Raw genomic sequence first — 21,343 nt, 5'->3', positions numbered from 1 at the left:
ACTAATATTCTTATTAATTGAGGGATTTTTGGTTGTTTACGAACAAAAGGTAATACTTTAATTTTTTAAATGAATGATCTACATCAATATCTACTGATGGTAGGAATTTGATATAAGTTCTTATGAGTAAAAGATAATATCATAGAATAAGCCCTTTTTTAAAAAAAGGAAATGATATATTATTTCTACGAATTTGTTTTTTAGGCATATACCAAATTGTCAATAATGACTATCTCCATGTTACAGGATTTAAAATGGGCCTTTACATTCAGACTTATGAAATGCCATGAAAAGGGGCCTAATTCTTTTGACAGAGTTCTGTAAACACAGGATATTTATATATATTTATTCAGTAAAGACAACTGTTTCATGTACCAGATTTTTAATGCATTTGAATCTTTATTCTACAACACAAGCAACATAAATACAATATCTTTTAAAATATTTTCTCTTTAGAATTTTCATTTCCACCTCAGATAAAATGTACACAAAATACACTTGCAAGCTTGCTTACAGAGACCTGTTAAACAAAGAACAGACAGATTCTATAAAATCAGTTATATCAACGTATAAAGGAATGTGATTTTCAGTTTCTTTTTTTAAGTAAATATGACCAAACTGACTAAGAAGGCAAAACAAAAAATTATGCTTCCTTGACAAGGCCTTTGGAGTAAACAAAATGCTTCAAGGCTCCTGGTGAATGGGGTTGCAAGGATGAACTTTGCATTTTATAGGTAAAATGGTATACTGACTCAAATCATTATGGCTATACCAAGCTTCATTTATTTATAATCTTCAATGAAAATAAGTTGATTCTTTGGCATAATACTATAAGGAATAAAAGGACCCATACCACCCACTGGCTTTATCTAGAGTGGGAGATAGTACTAGGGGAACTGTTTATAATGTAATTTGTCTAAGTTTATTCCTCTTAGAAAAGCGGGAAAAGCATCTTGAGTAATAGTCTCTTAGCATGATTAGGGCAATAAACATCTTATTCTTATCTGTCCCATCCCCACACCACAAACTAAGAAACAAAAATAACCTTTCCCTCTAGGCACCTCCTCCTGCCCCATCATGCCACACCTGGATATTCTATCACACTGTTTCAACTGAAGTGAAACTCAACTTATCAAAAGCATTCATCTTTGTTCAGCTTTGCCTATTTTGTGGGAAATCAATTTTTATTAGAGAGAAGCACTCCCAATAAGAACCAGATGAAAGAAATGTAGGACAAAGCAGCTTGCACATAATCCCGAGGTAGCCAGGGATGCTCACTGGGGCTGGCAGTGTTAGGGCCTGAGCCTCCCTAACTTTAAGAGAAAACATAATCTTTTACATATTGGTTCAAAAGATTGGCTTTTGGATTCCCTCCTCTCCTTTTTGGCACTGGTTGGTAAAACAAAAATAAATTACTCTTAGAGATTGACTTTTGGAATTTAATTTTAAAATCAGTGTTACTAAAAGAACTAAATGCATATATAATTCCCAAAAATTATGGGAAACTAAAGTAAAAAAAAAAAAAACTCTTCAATTATTTCCATCCACAGAGGCAAAAACTCTGTAGATTGTCTCCTTGATATCATTAACATTCTCATATGCTTTCTGATCTCACTAATTCTAGTAAATATAATCATTTCCTTCCATTCCTACAATAGTCTAAATTAATTTAAATGAAGTCAGCATATTTATTAAGCAGAAGTCTTTAGAGAAACCTCATTGAATCAATAAGCATTATGTGTAATTAATACAGTTTATAAATAGGTGATTTTTAAGTGAATTTTTTTTTCTTAAATCATTCTCTGTATGGTCCTTAATTTTTTTTAATGGTAAAAGAATTTCCAAAGCTAATTAATTAAATAAACGAGATAAACTAAGGCCCCCTCTATATGAGTTAACATGATTTCACTGAATTCCCAAAGCACACTGATTCACTTTTATATTTTTCCCATTATTTGGAAGATGAAATAATGAATATGATCTCCACCATGTTGATAAGTGCACAAACACATTTACTGAAAAGTCAAAACAGACACACCTACTGCTTAAAAGGGAATTGGTTCATTTTGCAAATTTCCGTGAAGCCTTTGGGTAGACTCTTAACAGATATATATGAAATTAAAATGTTAATTTACGCCAGACAGTTAAATGAAAGATGAAGGTACAATAAGTAGTCTCATCTCATCTCAAACGGCTAATATTTTGGTGGCCAATGAAAGATGTAAAACAACTGGCAAGCACACAACTGTTCAAAAATCTGTAAGCCAGGAGCCAAGGCTGTAAAGGAGCTGACATGGAAACATCTCATTAAAACCATAAGGATGGAAGAAATTCAAACACTACATACTTAAATTTAAAATCACCTTCAGTACAAGGCAAAGGGTCAACATGATACAAATGATCATCCATAGAATCAATGTTTCTAAATACAAAGACAAGAAGCTTAGATTTATCTCACTGTTCCATAGAACTTATACATTCATTGTCTTCTAGCTTGTAAAAACCAATTGTTGGTATAATAAAACTGGAAACTGGGAAGATTGAGCAAGACTGCTGTATAGAATCCAATCCCAAGTCATCTGCCCAAGGGTAGATTCAGTTTTTCTCTAGCGTTTGATAAGTCAGGCTAATCTTAAAGGTAGTAGTTGGAAATTTTTTCAAGGCAGTGGTTCTCAAAGCATAGTTCCCAAAACAGCAGTATTGGCCTCGCCTATAAACTTGTTAGAAATGCAAATTTCCTGATTTACTTAACTGGGAACTCTGACCATGAGCCCAGCAATCTGTGTCTTATTTTAAAAAAAGGCCCTCCAGGTGATGCTGATGTGTACTAAAGTTTGAGAACCACTGTTCTAAAGACAAAAGATACTAGACAACCACTGGTTAAACCTTCAGGATAGGAATTAACAGTACAAACAAGTTCTTGGTGGTTGAAAAGGGTGGAAGGACCATAATTAGATGGGATTCACCAGCAGTGGAGTGCCGTTTTGTCACTAAAGTGGTCAGCCACCCTCTCCTCCCTGGTACCCCTTTGTAGTATTGTACAAAGATACAGAGAAAAGGTTCTGTATGGTGCTAGTGGTGTGGTAGTGGTTTCTCTTCAACGATGGAGTGGTACCACAATTTATAAAGAAACCGATGATCTCAGGAGATATTTTTGGTCTGTCTTCCCTGAAATAAGAATTGTGTTTTGGAAATCTAAAGGGTGTTCTGTTCCAAAATCTTAAGTTATTAGTTATTTCCACAACAAATAGCAAACACTACAATACAGCCAGAGAAAGAGGATCTTCCAAACAAAAAAAGGTATGTTTTCTAGATTGCTCCACTACTAAATGAGAACATTTTTTTTTGAGGCATAATTATAAATCAAGTTCTTGATCAATTTTACAAATCTTTCCCAGTGACAAGCTCATATTTTCAATAAAAAGTGCTCTTTTGCTTTCCTAAGGCCACACTAAATCTCCCTGGGGTCACCTAAGTGGTGCCCAAGCATACTGAAGTTTTGTCATCTGCTTACTGCAAGACTCTGGATTTTCCTTCTGCCTGTTTCCTTGTCTGTAAAACAAGTGGAAATGTGTAGATGTTATGGCACATGGTTACTATGGATGTCGACCTGATGCCCTTAGCACCTGGCTCTTCAAGAAATCCTGTCCAACCAGCTGCTTCCTCTTCAGAGAATGTACATTTTGTAAAATGGTTATCCATTATTTTGCATATTCCCAAACTTTGTGCTACTAATTTAGTACCATGTATTTCCCAGAGAAGCAAGTAAAGAGGCACTGTTGGCTACAGGGCACTTTATTCTGAGTTGATTAAATGATATTTGAAAAAGGTTTACAAATTGTGCATGCTGTTCCAGACACATGCTGCCATGTTCTTCTGTGTTAATAGCTGGCCATGAATAGTATTATTCCATCATTTCCACCTAATTCAGTGAGTTTTCTAAAGTAATACTGAATGTCTGCTTGAAGATTAAAGTTTAGATTTTGGTTTTATGTTCAAACACTTGAAATGTGTTACATGTGATTTTTTTATGTATAAACATGATTCATTTTCTTTTTTCAACTTTTTTTTTTAAAACCTCCATAACATCCCAGACAGATCTGAGATGTCAAATAGTCTCATTTTCATGGCCTCATTCCTTGAAACATTTTTTCATACTACAGTGCTTACTCTATGGACTTAGAGCATGTTGTCAGAGAGAGTATGGCCCTTGAATTCAGAAACTCCTCTTTTGCAACCAACTTTGCCTTTTACTTGTTATCTTGGGCAAATTTCTTAACCTTTCTGGGTCTGTGTTCTCCTCTGAAAAAATGAGGAACACAATACTTGTCTCACAAGGTTGTTATGAGGACTACGCGTGATAATACAGGTAAGAGTTTGCAATCACAGTGACATTCACCACTCGCCTCCTCCCTGCTATTTGTAACTGCTTGCTATTACTATCAAAGGTCTTCATTCTGTTTAGCTTGATGGGACTGATACGAATGGATTTTCCTTTCTTAGAAAACTTTCCTGTATAAGCAGTATTGTGATGAATCTGGCAAAGTCAAGGGTATCTATTATATAACTGCATTACCTTCTCACAGCGAAGGCTACTTGACTCAACTAACTCTGTATAAGTCTTATTTTAAAACATCAAGGACAAAAAGCCTAATGATCATTGTACAAATATGTTTCAATTTCAAGGTACTTTTGAATTATATTAACATTTTTGTCATGTTTGATTTAAAAATTTTATTTTTATTTACTTGAGACAAAGTCTCACTTTGTCACCCATGCTGGAGTACAATCTTGGCTGACTGCAATCCCCACCTCCCAAGTTCAAACAATTCTCCTGCCTCAGCCTCCCGAGTAGCTGGGATTACAGGCAGCTGCCACCATGCCCGGCTAATTTTGTATTTTTAATAGAGACGGGGTTTCACCACGTTGGCCAGGTTGGTCTTGAACTCCTAACCTCAAGAGATCCACCCGCCTTAGCCTCCCAAAGTGCTGAGATTACAGGAATGAGCCACCACGCCTGATTTAAAGTATATTAATGCGAGCTGTTAAGTATGTTAGCATCTGCCTGGGTTCTTACTGGTCAGTCATTAAATAGACCCCAAATCATAAAGGTGTTCTAGTTTTATATCTATGGGGAAGGCTGGAAAATTACCATAAGGGGAGAGAGAGAAGATGGTGTAAAAAGGCAGCGTAACTATTTTTAAAAGCAGATCAGGAGATACAAGAGCTAGGTGAGATGCTATGGACAGTGCATGAGGTTCAATTGTGAAAACTGATGTCCTCATTAATGACAGAGAGAACTCTGTCCCTCCATATACTTGGATGGGCCATCATCAGTCCAGGGTCTCTTATATTTGGAGTTTTCCAGATGTTTGTTTCATGAAGCACACTTTACCAAAATTTAGGAAAAGAAGAGAATGATCTCAACTTTAAAGTAATATACTTTTGGCTATAAATACAGGCAACTAAATCAATGTATAAACTCTCATTCTGCTTAGGTCTGTAAATACATGCTAATAACTTTAAAAGGCTGCCTTGAATTTTGTCTTACTGTTGCTGCAAGAGACTGTGAGGAGAGAAACACCTGACACTTTCAGAGACTGGGAGGGAGTGAAACAAAGTTGGGGGAGTGGGCAGCTGAGTCACAGGAACAGGGCAAGAGACCGAGCTGGGCAGCCTGGGAAGGTGCCACTCCCCTCTCAGTGTTCTTCATCTCCTCCCTTTCTTCTCCACCTGCTGGGAAGAATCACCTGAAGGCCTACTCATTAGAGACTACTTTGCATCAAGCTGCAAATACCTCTGAGAAGTACTGCTGTCACTCAGTGATGGTTCTGGTTGAAATCTGATGTCAGTGTGGATGTCCAGTAACTTGAGTGCAGAGTATGTTAGGATTGAGTTACAGAGAAGACAATGGGAAGGTACCAAAACACTCTTAAAAAATTGTAGGTCAAGAGCTCTGTACACCTTCTCATCCTTTTATTCTTGGGACCCATAATCAGGCTAGAACTAGAACAGTGTTCGGACACAGTACAGGGTAAACTTATGTTCAAGAATTTTGGATCCCATAATAGAGCACTGGGGAGAATGCTGATTTCCAAACAACTAACATACTTTGGGACACAGTATTCACTTACATTTTTTTTTTTTTTTTTTTAGATGGAGTTTCACTCTTGTCACCCAGTCTGGAGTGCAATGGTGCAATCTTGGCTCACTGCAACATCCGCCTCCTGGGTTCGAGCGATTCTCCTGTCTCAGCTTCCTAAGTAAGCTGGGATTACAGGTGCATATTACCACACCTGGCTAATTTTTGTATTTTTAGTAGAGACGAGGTTTCACCATGTTGTCCAGGCTGGTCTCAAACTCCGGACCGCAGGTTATCCACCCATCTTGGCTTCCCAAAGTGCTGGGATTACAGGCATGAGCCACCGTGCCCAGCTGGTATTCTCAAATTGAGACAGCTTCCTTTGAATTTTTCTACTATATGAAAAGTTGCTATGTATAAATACTGTAATTCTAGCCACTGCTTTACTGAAGCCTTTTCCCCCAGTAAACTGTGGAGTACTCACAGGTTCACAAAGAAGAACTGAACCTCAGATAAGCTATAAAAAGAAACAAAGTAACTGTGGTGTTACTTCTGTTGGAAAATTAAAAAAAAGCAGTTATCCAACTTTCAATTCCATTTATAAAATGTAAAAATTCAAAAGTATACAATATAGTTCATTGATATCCCAACAATTCATTGCCTTTTAAGATCAAATAGCCGATTAACTGTTTCTAAACTTGAATTATTGTCTAGTGAGTAAAAACTGAAGGCAAACAGAGTGTTTTGTGGAACTGGGAAAAAAAAATGGATTCTGCGGTGATCGCTAGATGGCACACTGAATGATAAGGGCCTTTTTTTCAGATCACCTAAAGAAGTCAGAACACTGCCTTCCTCTTAACCTCTAAGTTAGTTCCATATTTCTCAAGGAGGGCAAAGTTTACAAATACCCCTTTAAATCCTTATTTCAATACTGTAGAATTTATGTCTTATATTTAAAGGGTGACTTATTCATTATGAATGGGGCTGAGAGATTATAATGTATGCCTTAAATAACTCTGCTCTGTAGAATGTGTAGTAAGTAAGCTTGATTGAGGAGTTTTCAATCATTAGGATAATGTAAGAAATAAATATAAAAATACTGTAAATAATAAGATAAAGCTTTCAAACGTATTTTCTAGTAATACTTAGAAATATCCACCTGCAATATTGGTCTGAATGAAAAGACATCAAACATAGGGTAACTTTACTTGGTAGGTAGGAGAAATATTTTAAATAGACAAAATTTTCTAAATTTCAGTGTCTTTCTCCATTACTTTAATTTTGAGACTAGAGCTTGTGTAACTGACACTATAATTTTGCAAGATTGTTGTGTTATATTTTAAGATTGAAAATGATTTCATCATAATCCATCCCCACCCCACACTCCCTGCTCCCTTCCCTGAGTCCCTTTCCTCCAAGTGTGTTGATATAAAATGAGTTGCGTTTTAATGTTTTGTTTTCTTAAAAACCAAATGCTATACCTTATGTTCAGATAATTGTGGGGCATAGAAATGGAAGTGCAACAAAGGACTAAGGCACCTTTTTTTCTTTCCTTTCCTTGTTTGCCTTGGGGACGGAAACAAACACCACAAGAACAGCCATGTCTCTTGACAATCTAATCTATGTATCAGCCACTTTCACTGGGTACTCTGTGTCACAGGCTGATAAGCCACAGACTTCAAACCCTTCTAGGAAAGAACTTTCTTCTTTCAGAAATACAGAAATAAAGGTACAACAGTACCTTATACGGGGAAACTGGTGAATACCTGAAAATCTTAATGATTTAGGAATAATTTTGAAGTGTTCTGGATTATTTTACAACAGAAGTCACCTCTTTCTTGATTATGACACCCAAGAATATGTTTTTATAGTTCTCTTCTTCCCAGCCAGAACCATAACCATAAATCTTCCTCCAATTAATAATCCCTGGTACTAGATGTCTGAGTGTTTACATATTAGCTTGACTTACCAGCAGATATTGCCTTAGGAATTGTATTTATTTTTAAAATGATGGATCAAATGGATCAATATAGTGTTTTCAAATGAGTAATCCTTGAAAATGACCCATTTGGGGACAACACTGTAAGCAAAAGCACTGGGAAATATACTTCAAGAGTTAGAAACATATCAAGGATTATAGATTCTTCTGTAATAATGTGCAAAATCAGAATATCGTTTGTGTCATCTAGATACAAACCTTAGTATGGCCCCAATGCTGATCAGTGGTTGGAAAGGCTTTTTACATTAGGAAACGTTGTTCTCTGAGACAGTAGTTTAAGTGGGGCTAGCAGTGGGGAAAATGCAACAGTTGGATTGGCAGGCAGACTCTAACCCTCACTACTGTTATTTGGTGGGCGAGTAGAACAGGAGTCGGCTACACAATGATGTCATAGACACGGCCCACCCTGCCCAGCCACTCCCTCACAGCCTGGCGAACTCTGATGTCGGTCACGTGACAGGTCAGCTGACTGATGCACGGGAACACTGCGGGCTGGAGGGCCGTGAAGGTCTGGTCTGGGAGAATCTGAATCTGATTGAGAACTGTTAGCACCATGTTGGTCCATGCCTAAGAGAAAAGATTTAAGAAAATTAGTGGCTTTCCCCCCTGGTTTTATTTGAACACTTGAGAGTGGCCCTGCCAATGTGGAAATGGTTTTTTCCAGGCTTTAGTTGCAATAAATTAGTTTTCACTCATTTAATATGCCTATAATAAATTGTAGGCATATTAATTTATTATGCCTACGTCGTAACTTCACATACATAAAGATGGGCAGAGACTTGCCTTATTTTCAGCTGTCACAAACTACTAAACTCTTATTCCTTAGATTTAAAAAATACAACAACAACAACAAAAAACCTCCCTTTCCTTCTCACAATGAGCTCTCCACAGGCCTTTCATCTCAAACTCATTTTCTGATGCACCCATAGAATTACACTCAAAGCCTCTTTATGTGCACAGGATGGACTAGAAAAACTTGAGATGAAAACAATTTGAAAAAAATTCATTGGCATAACCACACAATACTTACTTTGCTTTTTTATTTTATATAATGCTTCATAACTACAGAATTTCTTCAGGGCCATTTTCGAATGACACACTAAGAACTCAATGCTAGTCAAAGCTTACTTGTTTTTAAAGACAGGGTCTCTCTATGTCGTCCAAGCTGGAGTGCAATGGCACCATCTCAGCTCACTGCAACCTCTGCCTCCTGGGATCATGCAATCCTCCTTGCTCAGCCTCCCAAGTAGCTAGGATTACAGGCATGTGCCACCTCTCCCAGCTAATTTTTTTTTTTTTTGTAGAGATGGGTTTTGCCCTGTTGTCCAGACTGAAAAAGCTTGAAAAAGCTTACATTTTATAAGCTTTAGCCTCACCTTATTTATACAGGTAAGTTCCTAATTCTCAATAATATACATTACTATGGAGAAAAATAGTTCCTGAAATTACCTGAGAGTAAAATTCCAGCTTCATAATGACATACTGATACTGGGAGATCCTGCACTTAGGTTCAGGCAGTCCTCTGACTTTGGAGGGAAATCGGTTCATATCCCCTACCTGTTTCTATAAATCTTAGCCTGTGTATGCCCGCTCTGCAAGGGGGGCCCATCCAGTACTGGAAACCCAGCCTCCCACCCACCTGCTCTGGCCGCAGGGACGTACCTGGATCTGTGCTTCTGCGTCTCTCACCGAGACACTAAGGGAGCTCCCGGTGGAGCCTGAGCGGGGCCTCTTGTCCTGGCGCAGCAGCTCGGGGCCTGCGCTGAAGGAATGCCGCATTTGCCCTTGGTCCATCAAGTGCTGGGGACGCTGAAGCAGCGGGGAGTCCTGGCCCCTAGGACCCAGTGGCTCTCCTTTCTTCTCGACTTTGACCTCTTTGGGGAACGCGGACAGGTTGTGCTGCTGTTTCCTCTTTTTGTATTCGGTCATCAACTTTGAAATGGTCTTGTCGGCCGCCATGGTGTAGATTTTGTTTCCTGCATTCTCCCACCACTCCTTCTTCCGGCTGGGATCCTTCTTCTCCACTTTGGGGCTGGGGGGCAGCAGCAGGTCCCCACCACCGGCCTTCAGGCTCAGGGACTCGCCCGTGTGCTCCCGGGACTGGCTTCTGTCGTCCTCAGAAGGGGTTTCTTTCCCAGAGAAGCCCCCGGTGGATGGGGTGGATGACTCGGACTGGAAGGAGGGCAGGACGAAGAACGGGTCGCCCTTGAAGATGGGAGGCTCCTCCAAACAGTTCTCCAGGTCCAAGTGCATCTGGATATAGTTGTTGCACAGTTCCATGCACAGCTTGTGCAGCCTCTTGACCAGCCACACCCAGTCTGCGTTGCTGACAGGCTGGACGCTGAGCAAGGGCATCCGTGCCCGCCACTGTCTCTTCTCCTTGCCTCTCGGGGGGCTGACCTGGGCCGTTTCCTCAAAGATGTCTTCATCCTCAGATGAACACTGCTGGGAAGAATCTGTGCTTCTCTCGTCGTCCTCAAAAAGGACCTTCTTCACTTGCTCGGCCGTGATGGTTTCTTGAGTGGTGAGAACAGCACACACCAGGGCATGGAAATAAATGTTAAAGCTCATCGCAGACTGGCGGTAGAGGTTGGCGGCGCCCCCGATGCCAGACACTTTCTTCAGCAGGCACTTCAGCCCGGGGCTGGTGTCAAACTCCCTGGCAGTCCTATAAGAGTCCAGCAGCAGGTCGAATATGACTGCCAAGTTCTGCATGGAGATGTATCTGAGGAAGCCAGCCAGCTTGGCTTCTGGCACTTGGATCGTCTTTTCCTCTCCAGGAGAGGGGCCTTTGACAAACTCTTCTAACAAGATGTCATATAAGTTCTGGAGTAACACCTGATGAGACAGCAGGCTCACCACAATTTCCCTGAAAGACACGCTTCAAGTGAAAAGAGAGGGATCGATTAATGGTTTTCTGCCCTATATCAGGTATTTCAAAGCAATATAGACGTTACTCATTTCAGAATGATATATGCAAATTTACAAACTAAACTACCTCTACCCAAATGTCTTCCGTGAAAGAAGGCATACTTTTTGGGTATTATGTGATAACCATTTTAATCACAACTAGTGGAATTCTTGACACTTTAAAAAATTCCCGAAGCTGGGCCAAGCGCGGTGGCTCAAGCCTGTAATGCCAGCACTTTGGAAGACCGAGGCGGGCAGATCATGAGGTCAGGAGATCAAGACCATCCTGGCTAACATGGTGAAACCCCGTCCCTACTAAAAATAAAAAAAATTAGCCGGGCGTGGTAGCGGGCACTTGTAGTCCCAGCTACCAGGGAGGCTGAGGCAGGAGAATGGCGTGAACCCGGGAGGTGGAGCTTGCAGTGAGCCGAGATCGCGCCACTGCACTCCAGCCTGGGCAACAGAGCAAGACTCCGTCTCAAAAAAAAAAAATTCCCGAAGCTATAGAATATAAGTTATGATGCCAAATTAACAGTTATCAAGATATCACAGATATCAGAAAGTCAACTGTGACATCAAAAGATATCACAATTGAAGGGGCTGGGAGGTCTTTTTGCCCTTGGGGACACAGAATATATTTTGGGTTTTCCTATGACCCATCACATGAGGTCAGATGTGGAATTTTCCATTTGTGGTGTCCTGTTGGCGCTCAAAAAGTTGGGGTTAGCGATGCTCAACCTGTACTATGTTTGCCAGACTTTTAAATTTGCCAGTGTGGTTCAATGTGGTTTTGGTTTACAGTTTCATTTCTTTTCACTGCTCTTAGAATTTTATGAAAATAGTTGAGGTCATTATATGGCCAATTAATGCCCCAAACTGGATAATTATAAAATTATGACAACCGTTATTAATTTCAAAGTTCTAGCCATTATGTTAATAACATTTTGCTTTATGTCTATGACTTTGAATGTAAAAATTTGTGTAAGTAGGAAAAGTGCTTTTCTAACAGAAAATGACAAATCCTGCATAAATCTCAATGTTAACTTTGCCCTTTGTGTAGTCCTCACTGAGGGAAAACACATTACTCTCAAGATGAAATGAGTAACAAAGGACTGTCATTCAAAAACAGTAACATTTTAAAATAAATCGCTTTAACTTTTTTTGTGGTAAAATATACATAAAAGTTACTACTTTAACTTTTTGATGTACACAATTCAGTGATATTAAGTATATTCATAATGTTGTGTAACCATCACTGCTATCTATTGCTAAAACTTTCTCATAATTTTTAACAGGAACTTTGTACCCATTAAACAACTCTCCATTTCCCCAGCCCCAGCTCCTACTTAAGCTACCAGTAAACCTGGATACACACTCTTCTGAAAAAGAGGACTCCAAAAGCTTATAACAACTTGGTCCAAAAGCTACCACAGGATGTGTACTAAAAAGGAAAATTTTTTACTGATCAAACAAGTCTGTCCCCCGAGAGCTATAACATCCTCAAGGGACAGGATACTACCTTATTCATCTTCTTGTCTCCAGTAACCAGGAAAATGGTGAGAGTAGCATTCAGTAAGTCTCCAAGTGGAAGAAAGAAAGCAGGCTGGCTCTGGGTGCAGGCTGCCTGAAGGAAATGCTCCCCCTGAGAAATGGCTCTGACGTTTGAACCCCACTCCCCTAGGATCCTGGATCCTTGGCAGGAAGCACCACCAGAGGGGTGAGTTTAATCAGTCTGGTGAAGGCATGAAACCCTTCGCTCACAACGCTGTTTTTTATTACCTTCCCTGAGAAATGGAAAGCCATTTTCCAGCCAACACCTAAAGTCAGGCCAATGCAAAGCCATGTCTGCATTGTGGAATATCTTCATCCACCGAGATCATTTTTTGGATGCTCTGAGAGATAAAGCTGTTAACTATGCATGTAAAAAAGGACAGCAAATTCCCTCTACCTTAGGTTTGGGTTAAAGGATGCAGTGACAAGAAAACAGAATGGGAGGGAAATAATACTGAAAAGATCAAAGTTTCAGAAAGAGAAGTGAAACAATTTTATAGATATGCAATTCTTAATCATCTACGCTGACAGGAGACACAGGTCTCAAACAAACCAACAAATAACTTTCTAATTCAGCATACCCAAGGGTTTCAAGCTTTTTCTCAGTGCACCTTTAAGAAGTCTGCCATCCTCCTGCTGCTTAAGGGCAAAGGAAAGCCAGCCTCCAGACTGGATAATTGAGAGTTAATTTCATAACAAGTGGTTGACTTAAAACATGCTAATATAGATCTTAAAGTGCTAATTAAGACTATGTGGATTGAGTAAAGCTTGGGGCTATCAATGTCAAGGCTATTAAAACAAACCAACCCAGGTTTCTCTATTTAAATGCTGTAATCTGGTTTTAGGATTACATCTAAAGGATGCACCTGGCTAGCATATAATTTTCCACAGGTCTAACTCATCTTCCACTACATCCTATGCTAAACTAAGAATTGCCCCTGCAAATAACAGTCAAATCTTAGAATGCAAAGCATACAAATGTTGGCTGAGAGCTCATAAAGAATGTTAAGGAATGTCTTTGGCTCAGTGGGCAGTGGGATTGGTGAAAGAATTTAATATGCTTATTAATTTAATTGCCTATTAAAAGTGCTAAGTAAATTTATGAGCCATGCTGCTATATTTTTAAACTGTAACCTTTTAAAACCAATAACATAAGGACATTAGGCTATTCCATGTTTTATTTATAATTTGAATGCAGACTATTATTCCTTTTTCCTACTTTTACATCAAAAATATTTCAGCAAGAATAATTGGCTGAATGTGAATTAGAAATAGGAAAAAAGGAAGAAAAGAACTGAAATTCTGAAGTAAATCAGTGCTTAAAGATGACAAAGGATTGCACAATCTTTGGTATATAAAATAGATTAAAAATGACCAACGCTTAAAAATTAGTGACTGGTGGTTGAGGGAAATGGGCTAGAATTGGTAGAGTTCTATTCCTGAAGTTGGGTGACAGGTTCACATTTATTTTTTATTCATGCTTCATAACTTTTGAACATTCCACATTTTTTTGGTATGTACCAATAATTGACCCAAAAAATTATTACCTAGAAATTTCACCCAAATGATTGTTATATTAATCAAACTGACCTGCTAACCTGGCAACCTTTTTGTTTATTGGTTTTTTGAGATGAAGTCTTGCTCTGCCATCCAGGCTGGAGTGCAGTGGCGTGATCTCAGCTCACTGCAACCTCTGCCTCCTGGGTTCAAGCGATTCTCCTGCCTCAGCCTCCTGAGTAGCTGGGATTACAGGCATGAGCCACCCGCCTGGCCCAGCTAACTTTGGACAAATCACCCAAAGGTTATGAAACGATACCAATTATCTTTGTTTGGGCTGCTGTTAACAAATACCATAGACTGGGTGGCTTACAAACAACAGAAATTGGATTCCTATAGTTCTAGAGGTTGGATGTCTGAGATCAGACCTGGTGAAGGCCCTCTTCCAGAATACAGATGACCATCTTCTCCATGTATCCTCACATGGCAGAAAGAGGGCAAGGGAGCTGTCTCTTAAGGGCATGATTCCCATTCATGAGGGCTCCACCCTCATGACCGAATTTCCTCCCGAAGGTACCACTGTCAGGCCTCTGAGCCCAAGCTAAGCCATCATGTCCCCTGTGACCCGCACGTACACATCCAGATGGCCGGTTCCTGCCTTAACTGATGACATTCCACCACAAAAGAAGTGAAAATGGCCTGTTCCTGCCTTAACTGATGACATTGTCTTGTGAAATTCCTTCTCCTGGCTCATCCTGGCTCAAAAGCTCGCCTACTGAGCACCTTGTGACCCCCACTCCTGCCTGCCAGAGAACAACCCCCCTTTTTCCTTTACCTACCCAAATCCTATAAAACGGCCCCACCCCTATCTCCCTTCGCTGACTCTCTTTTCTGACTCAGCCCGCCTGTACCCAGGTGAAATAAACAGCCTTGTTGCTCACACAAAGCCTGTTTGCTGGTCTCTTCACACGGACACGCATGAAATTTGGTGCCATGACTCGGCTCGGGGGACCTCCCTTGGGAGATCAATCCCCTGTCCTCCTGCTCTTTGCTCCATGAAAAAGATCTACCTACGACCTCGGGTCCTCAGACCCACCAGTCCAAGGAACATCTCACCAGTTTTAAATCGGGTAAGCGGCCTCTTCTTACTCTCTTCTCCAACCTCTCTCACTATCCCTCAACCACTTTCTCCTTTCAATCTTGGTGCCACCCTTCAATCTCTCCCTTCTCTTAATTTCAATTCCTTTCATTTTCTGGTAGAGACAAAGGAGACACATTTTATCCGTGGACCCAAAACTCCGGTGCTGGTCACGGACTTGGGAAGGCAGCCTTCCCTTGGTGTTTAATCATTGCAGGGACGCCTCTCTAATTATTCACCCACGTTTCAGAGGTGTCTGACCATGCGGGGACACCTGCCTTGGTTCTTCACCCTTAGTGGTAAGTACCACTTTTCTGGGGGACAAGAACCCCCCAACTCCTTCTCTCCGTGTCTCTACCCCTTCTCTGCTTTTCTGGGGTGCAAGAACCCCCCAACCCCTTCTCCTTCACCCTTAGCAGCAAGTACCACTTTTCTAGGGGGCAAGAACCCCCTGATCCCTTATTTCCATGCCCTGACCTCTTATCTCTGTGCCCCAACCCCTTATTTCCACACCCTGACCCCTTTCCCACTTTTCTGGAGAGTAAGAACCCCCAAACCCCTTCCCTCTGTGTCTCTACTCTTTTCTCTGGGCTTGCCTCCTTCACTATGGGCAACCTTCCACCCTCCATTCCTCCTTCTTCTCCCTTAGCCTGTGTTCTTAAAAACCTAAAACCTCTTCAACTCACACCTGACCTAAAACCTAAATGCCTTATTTTCTTCTGCAATGCCACTTGACCCCAATATAAACTCGACAGTGGTTCCAAATAGCCAGAAAACGGCACTTTCAATTTTTCCATCCTACAAGATCTAAATAATTCTTGTTGTAAAATAGGCAAACAGTCTGAGATGCCTGACGTCCAGGCATTCTTTTACACATTGTTCCCTCCCTACTCTCTGTTCCCAATGCGACTCATCCCAAATTGTCCTTCTTTCCCTCCCGCCTGTTCTCTCAGTCCCAACCCCAAGTGTCGCTGAGTCTTTCTAATCTTCCTTTTCTACAGACCCATCTGACCTCTCCCCTCCTCCCCAGGCCACTCCTCACCAGGCCAAGCCAGGTCCCAATTCTTCCTCAGCCTCTACTCCGCAATCCTATAATGCTTTTATCACCTCCCCTCCTCACACCCGGTTGGGCTTACAGTTTCCTTCTGCGACTAGCCCTCCCCCACCTGCCCAGCAATTTCCTCTTAAAAAGGTGGCTGAAGCTAAAGGCATAGTCAAGGTTAATGCTCCTTTTTCTTTATCCGACCTCTCCCAAATCAGTTAGTGTTTGTTTAGGCTCTTTCATCAAATATGAAAAACCCAGCCCAGTTCATGGCTTGTTTGGCAGCAACCCTGAGACGCTTTACAGCCCTAGACCCTCGACCCTAAAAGGTCAAAAGGCCGTCTTATTCTCAATATACATTTTATTTTATTACCCATCTGCTCCCGACATTAAATAAAGCTCTAAAATTAAATTCCGGCCCTCAAGCCCCACAACAGGACTTAATTAACCTCACCTTCAAGGTGTACAATAATAGAGTAGAGGCAGCCAAGTAGCAACATATTTCTGAGTTGCAATTTCTTGCCTCCACTGTGAGACAAACCCCAGCCACATCTCCAGCACACAAGAACTCCAAATGCCTGAACCGCAGCTGCCAGAACCTCCTCCCCCAGGAGGTTGCTACAAGTGCCGGAAATCTGGCCACTAGGCCAAGAAATGCCCACAATCCAGGATTCCTCCTAAGCTGTATCCCATCTGTGTGGGACCCCACTGAAAATCGGACTTTTCAACTCACCTGGCAGCCACTCCCAGAGCCCCTGGAACTCTAGCCCAAGGCTCCTCTGACTGACTCCTTCCCAGATCTGCTCGGCTTAGCGGCTGAAGATTTGACGCTGCCCGATCGCCTCGGAAGCCCCCTAGACCATCACGGACACCGAGCTTCAGGTAACTCTCACAGTGGAGGGTAAGTCCGTCCCCTTCTTAGTCAATACGGAGGCTACCCACTCCACATTACCTTCTTTTTAAGGGCCTGTTTCCCTTGCCTCCATAACTGTTGTGGGTATTGACAGCCAGGCTTCTAAACCTCTTAAAACTCCCCAACTCTGGTGCCAACTTAGACAATACTCTTTTAAGCACTCCTTTTTAGTTATCCCCACCTGCCCAGTTCCCTTATCAGGCCGAGACACTTTAATTAAATTATCTGCTTCCCTGACTATTCCTGGGCTACAGGCACACCACATTGCTGCTTTTTCCCCCAGTTCAAAGCCTCCTTCACATCCTCCCCTTGTATCTCTCCACCTTAGCCCACAAGTATAAGATACCTCTATTCCCTCCTTGGCGACCGATCATGCACCCCTTACCATCTCATTAAAACCTAATCACCCTTATCCCGCTCAATGCCAATATTGCATCCCACAGCACGCTTTAAAAGGATTAAAGCCTGTTATCACTTGCCTGTTACAGCATGGCCTTTTAAAGCCTATAAACTCTCCTTACAATTCCCCCATTTTACCTGTCCAAAAACTAGACAAGCCTTACAGGTTAGTTCAGTATCTCCACCTTATCAACCAACTTGTTTTGCCTGTCCTCCCCATGGTGCCAAACCCATATATTCTCCTATTCTCAATACCTCCCTCCACAACCCATTATTCTGTTCTGGATCTCAAACATGCTTTCTTTGCTATTCCTTTGCACCCTTCATCCCAGCCTCTCTTTGCTTTCACTTGGACTGACCCTGAAACCCATCAGGCTCAGCAAATTACCTGGGCTGTACTGCCGCAAGGCTTCATGGACAGCCCCCATTACTTCAGTCAAGCCCAAATTTCTTCCTCATCCATTACCTATCTTGGCATAATTCTCATAAAAACACACGTGCTCTCCCTGCCAATCCTGTCCAACTGATCTCTCAAACCCCAACACCTTCTACAAAACAACAACTCCTTTCCTTCCTAGGCATGGTTGGATACTTTCAACTTTGGATACCTGGTTTTGCCATCCTAACAAAACCATTATATAAACTCACAAAAGGAAACCTAGCTGACGCCATAGATCCTAAATCCTTTCCCCACTCCTCTTTCCATTCCTTGAAGACAGCTTTAGAGACTGCCCCCGCTCTAGCTCTCCCTGACTCATCCCAACCCTTTTCATTACCCACAGCCGAAGTGCAGGGCTGTGCAGTCGGAATTCTTACACAAGAACCAGGACCACACCCTGTAGGCTTTTTATCCAAACAATTTGACTTTACTGTTTTGCCTAGCCCTCAAGTCTGTGTGCGGCCACCACTGCCGCCCTAATACTTTTAGAGACCCTTAAAATCACGAACTATGCTCAAGTCACTCTCTACAGTTCTCATAACTTCCAAAATCTATTTTCTTCCTCACACCTGACACATATACTTTCTGCTCCCCGGCTCCTTCAGTTGTACTCACTCTTTGTTGAGTCCCCCACAATTACCATTGTTCCTGGCCCAGACTTCAATCCGGCCTCCCACAGTATCCCTGATACCACACCTGATCCCCATGACTATATCTCTGTGATCCACCTGACATTCACCCCATTTCCCCATATTTCCTTCTTTCCTGTTCCTCACCCTCATCACACTTGGTTTATTGATGGCAGTTCCACCAGGCCTAATTGCCACATACCAGCAAAGGCAGGCTATGCTATAGTATAAGCCACTAGCCCACCTCTTAGAACCTCTGATTTCCTTTCCATCGTGGAAATCTATTCTCAAAGAAATAACTCCTCAGTGTTCCATCTGCTATTCTCCTACTCCTCAGAGATTATTCAAGCCCCCTCCCTTTCCTACACATCAAGCTCGGGGATTTGTCCCTGCCCAGGACTGGCAAATTGACTTTACTCACATGCCCCGAGTCAGAAAACTAAAATATCTCTTAGTCTAGGTAGACACTTTCACTGGATGGGTAGAGGCCTTTCCCACAGGGTCTGAGAAGGCCACCACGGTCATTTCTTCCCTTCTGTCAGACATAATTCCTCGGTTTGGCCTTCCCACCTCTATACAGTCTGATAATGGACCAGCCTTTATTAATCAAATCACCCAAGCAGTTTCTCAGGCTCTTAGTATTCAGTGAACTAATGGTCTTTTAAAAACACAACTCACCAAGCTCAGCCACCAACTTAAAAAGGACTGGACAATACTTTTACCACTTGCCCTCCTCAGAATTCAGGCCTGTCCTCGGAATGCTACAGGGTACAACCCATTTGAGCTCCTGTATAGACACTCCTTTTTATTAGGCCCGTCTCATTCCAGACACTAGACAAACTTGGACAGTGCCCCCACCCCCTGCCAAAACAAAAACAAAAACAAAAAAAAACCTTGTCATCCCTACTTCTTCTGTCTAGTCATACTCCTATTCACCGTTCTCAACTACTCATAAATGCCCTGCTCTTGTTTATACTGCCGGTTTACACAGTTTCTCCAAGCCACCACAGCTGATGTCTCCTGGTGCTATCCCCAAACCACCACTCTTAACTCTCTCTTAAAGTAAATAAATAATCTTTGCTGGCAGGGCTATGCTGAACCTCCTTAGGCACTCTCTAGTTAGATGTCCTAGGTCCTCCCAATTCTTAGTCCTTTAATACCTGTTTTTCTCCTTGTCTTATTCTGTTCTTCTTTCAATTCATACAAAATTGTATCCAGGCCATCATCAATAATTCTATAAGATAAATGTTTCTTCTAACAACCCCACAATATCACCCCTTACCACAAAATCTTCCTTCAGCTTAATCTCTCCTACTCTAGGTTCCCATGCCACCCCTAATTCTGCTCAAAGCAGCCCTGAGAAACATCGCCGATTATCTCTCCATACCAGCCCCCAAAATTTTCACCACCCCAACACTTTAACACTATTTCATTTTATTTTTCTTATTAATATAAGAAGACAGGAATGTCAGGCCTCTGATCCCAAGCTAAGCCATCATATCCCCTGCGACCTGCACGTACACATCCAGATGGCTGGTTCCTGCCTTAACTGATGACATTCCACCACAAAAGAAGTGAAAATGGCCTGAGCACCTTGTGACCCCCACTCCTGCCTGCCAGAGAACAACCCCCCTTTTTCCTTTACCTACTCAAATCCTATAAAATGGCCCCACCCCTATCTCCCTTCGCTGACTCTTTTCGGACTCAGCCCACCTGCACCCAGGTGAAATAAACAGCCTTATTGATCACACAAAGCCTGTTTGCTGGTCTCTTCACACAGACGTGCATGAAAGCCACCTAACATCACATTGGGGGATAGGCGTAACCACATCAATGTGGGGGGACACATTCTGTCCACTGCAGCAACTCTGTCCTTGAAATGGGAAAGGGCAGAGGCCTTATGTTCAACCAAACCCAGTTTTGTTTTGTTTTGTTTTCTGAGACAGTTTCGCTCTATCACCCAGGCTGGAGTGCAGTGGCGTGATCTCAGCTCACTGCAGCCTCCGCCTCCTGGGTTCAAGCGATTCTCCTGCCTCAGCCTCCAGAGTAGCTGGGACTACAGGTGCATGCCATCATGCCTGGCTAATTTTTGTATTTTTAGCAGAGGCGAGGTTTTATCATGTTGGCCAGGCTGGTCTCAAACCCCTGACCTCAGGTGATCCGCCTGCCTTGGCTCCCAAAGTGCTCGGATTACAGGCATGAGCCATTGCGCCCAGCCCAGAGCCAGTTTTGATTCTGAGTCCACCTCTTTGCAGTTGTGTGTCCTTGGGCAAAGGACCCAAGTCTCTGTATGTGCTCTCAGGGGTGAAATGGGAGTGGGAATACCTATCCACTGTGTTTCACATACAGCGCTCAAATACTTAGTATTACTATTAACGTGTCAGAAGTTTGAAAGTGGGAAATGTTGGTCATTGCCTTCATCCTCAAGTCTAGGAATGATATTTTTAAGGGAGGATGATAGTGTTTAAAATGGGCAAGTTTCTTGGGGCAGAGCATAGACCTTTTTGTCTCCCAATAGCCATTATTGTTCCTGGGGAGGTTTATGTACTTCTCACTGAAACAATCAGAACCATGCCTCAATTTACTTTTTATTTTTTTAATTAGACAAGGTTTTGTTCTGTTGCCCAGGCTGGAGTGCAGTGGCATAATCATGGCCCACTACAGCCTTGGCCTCCTGGGCTCAAGTGATCCTCCCACCTCAGCTTCCTGAGTAGCTGGGACTACAGGCATGCGCCATCATGCTT

General features: G+C 41.9%; 1 protein-coding gene across 2 annotated transcripts in view; it reads right to left on the bottom strand.

The window, feature by feature from the left end:
- Positions 1-1,193: 1,193 nt before the first annotated feature.
- The window catches only part of ARFGEF3 (ARFGEF family member 3), a 185,614-nt gene continuing 165,464 nt past the window's right edge, over positions 1,194-21,343 (bottom strand). For both annotated transcript variants that reach the window (XM_054491336.2, XM_054491337.2), the window contains 2 exons: positions 9,744-10,962; positions 1,194-8,648 (listed from right to left, as the gene is read on the bottom strand). In XM_054491336.2, the coding sequence (XP_054347311.1) occupies positions 8,457-8,648; positions 9,744-10,962 (1,411 nt within the window). In that variant the 3' untranslated portion in view covers positions 1,194-8,456. The remainder of the gene's footprint in view (positions 8,649-9,743; positions 10,963-21,343) is intronic.

This window comes from Pongo pygmaeus, chromosome 5 (assembly GCF_028885625.2).
Source record: "Pongo pygmaeus isolate AG05252 chromosome 5, NHGRI_mPonPyg2-v2.0_pri, whole genome shotgun sequence".
In the NCBI taxonomy this organism is placed as follows: Eukaryota; Metazoa; Chordata; class Mammalia; order Primates; family Hominidae; genus Pongo; species Pongo pygmaeus.
Note: the sequence above shows the minus strand (reverse complement) of the source record. Positions and strands in the feature narration are given on the sequence as shown.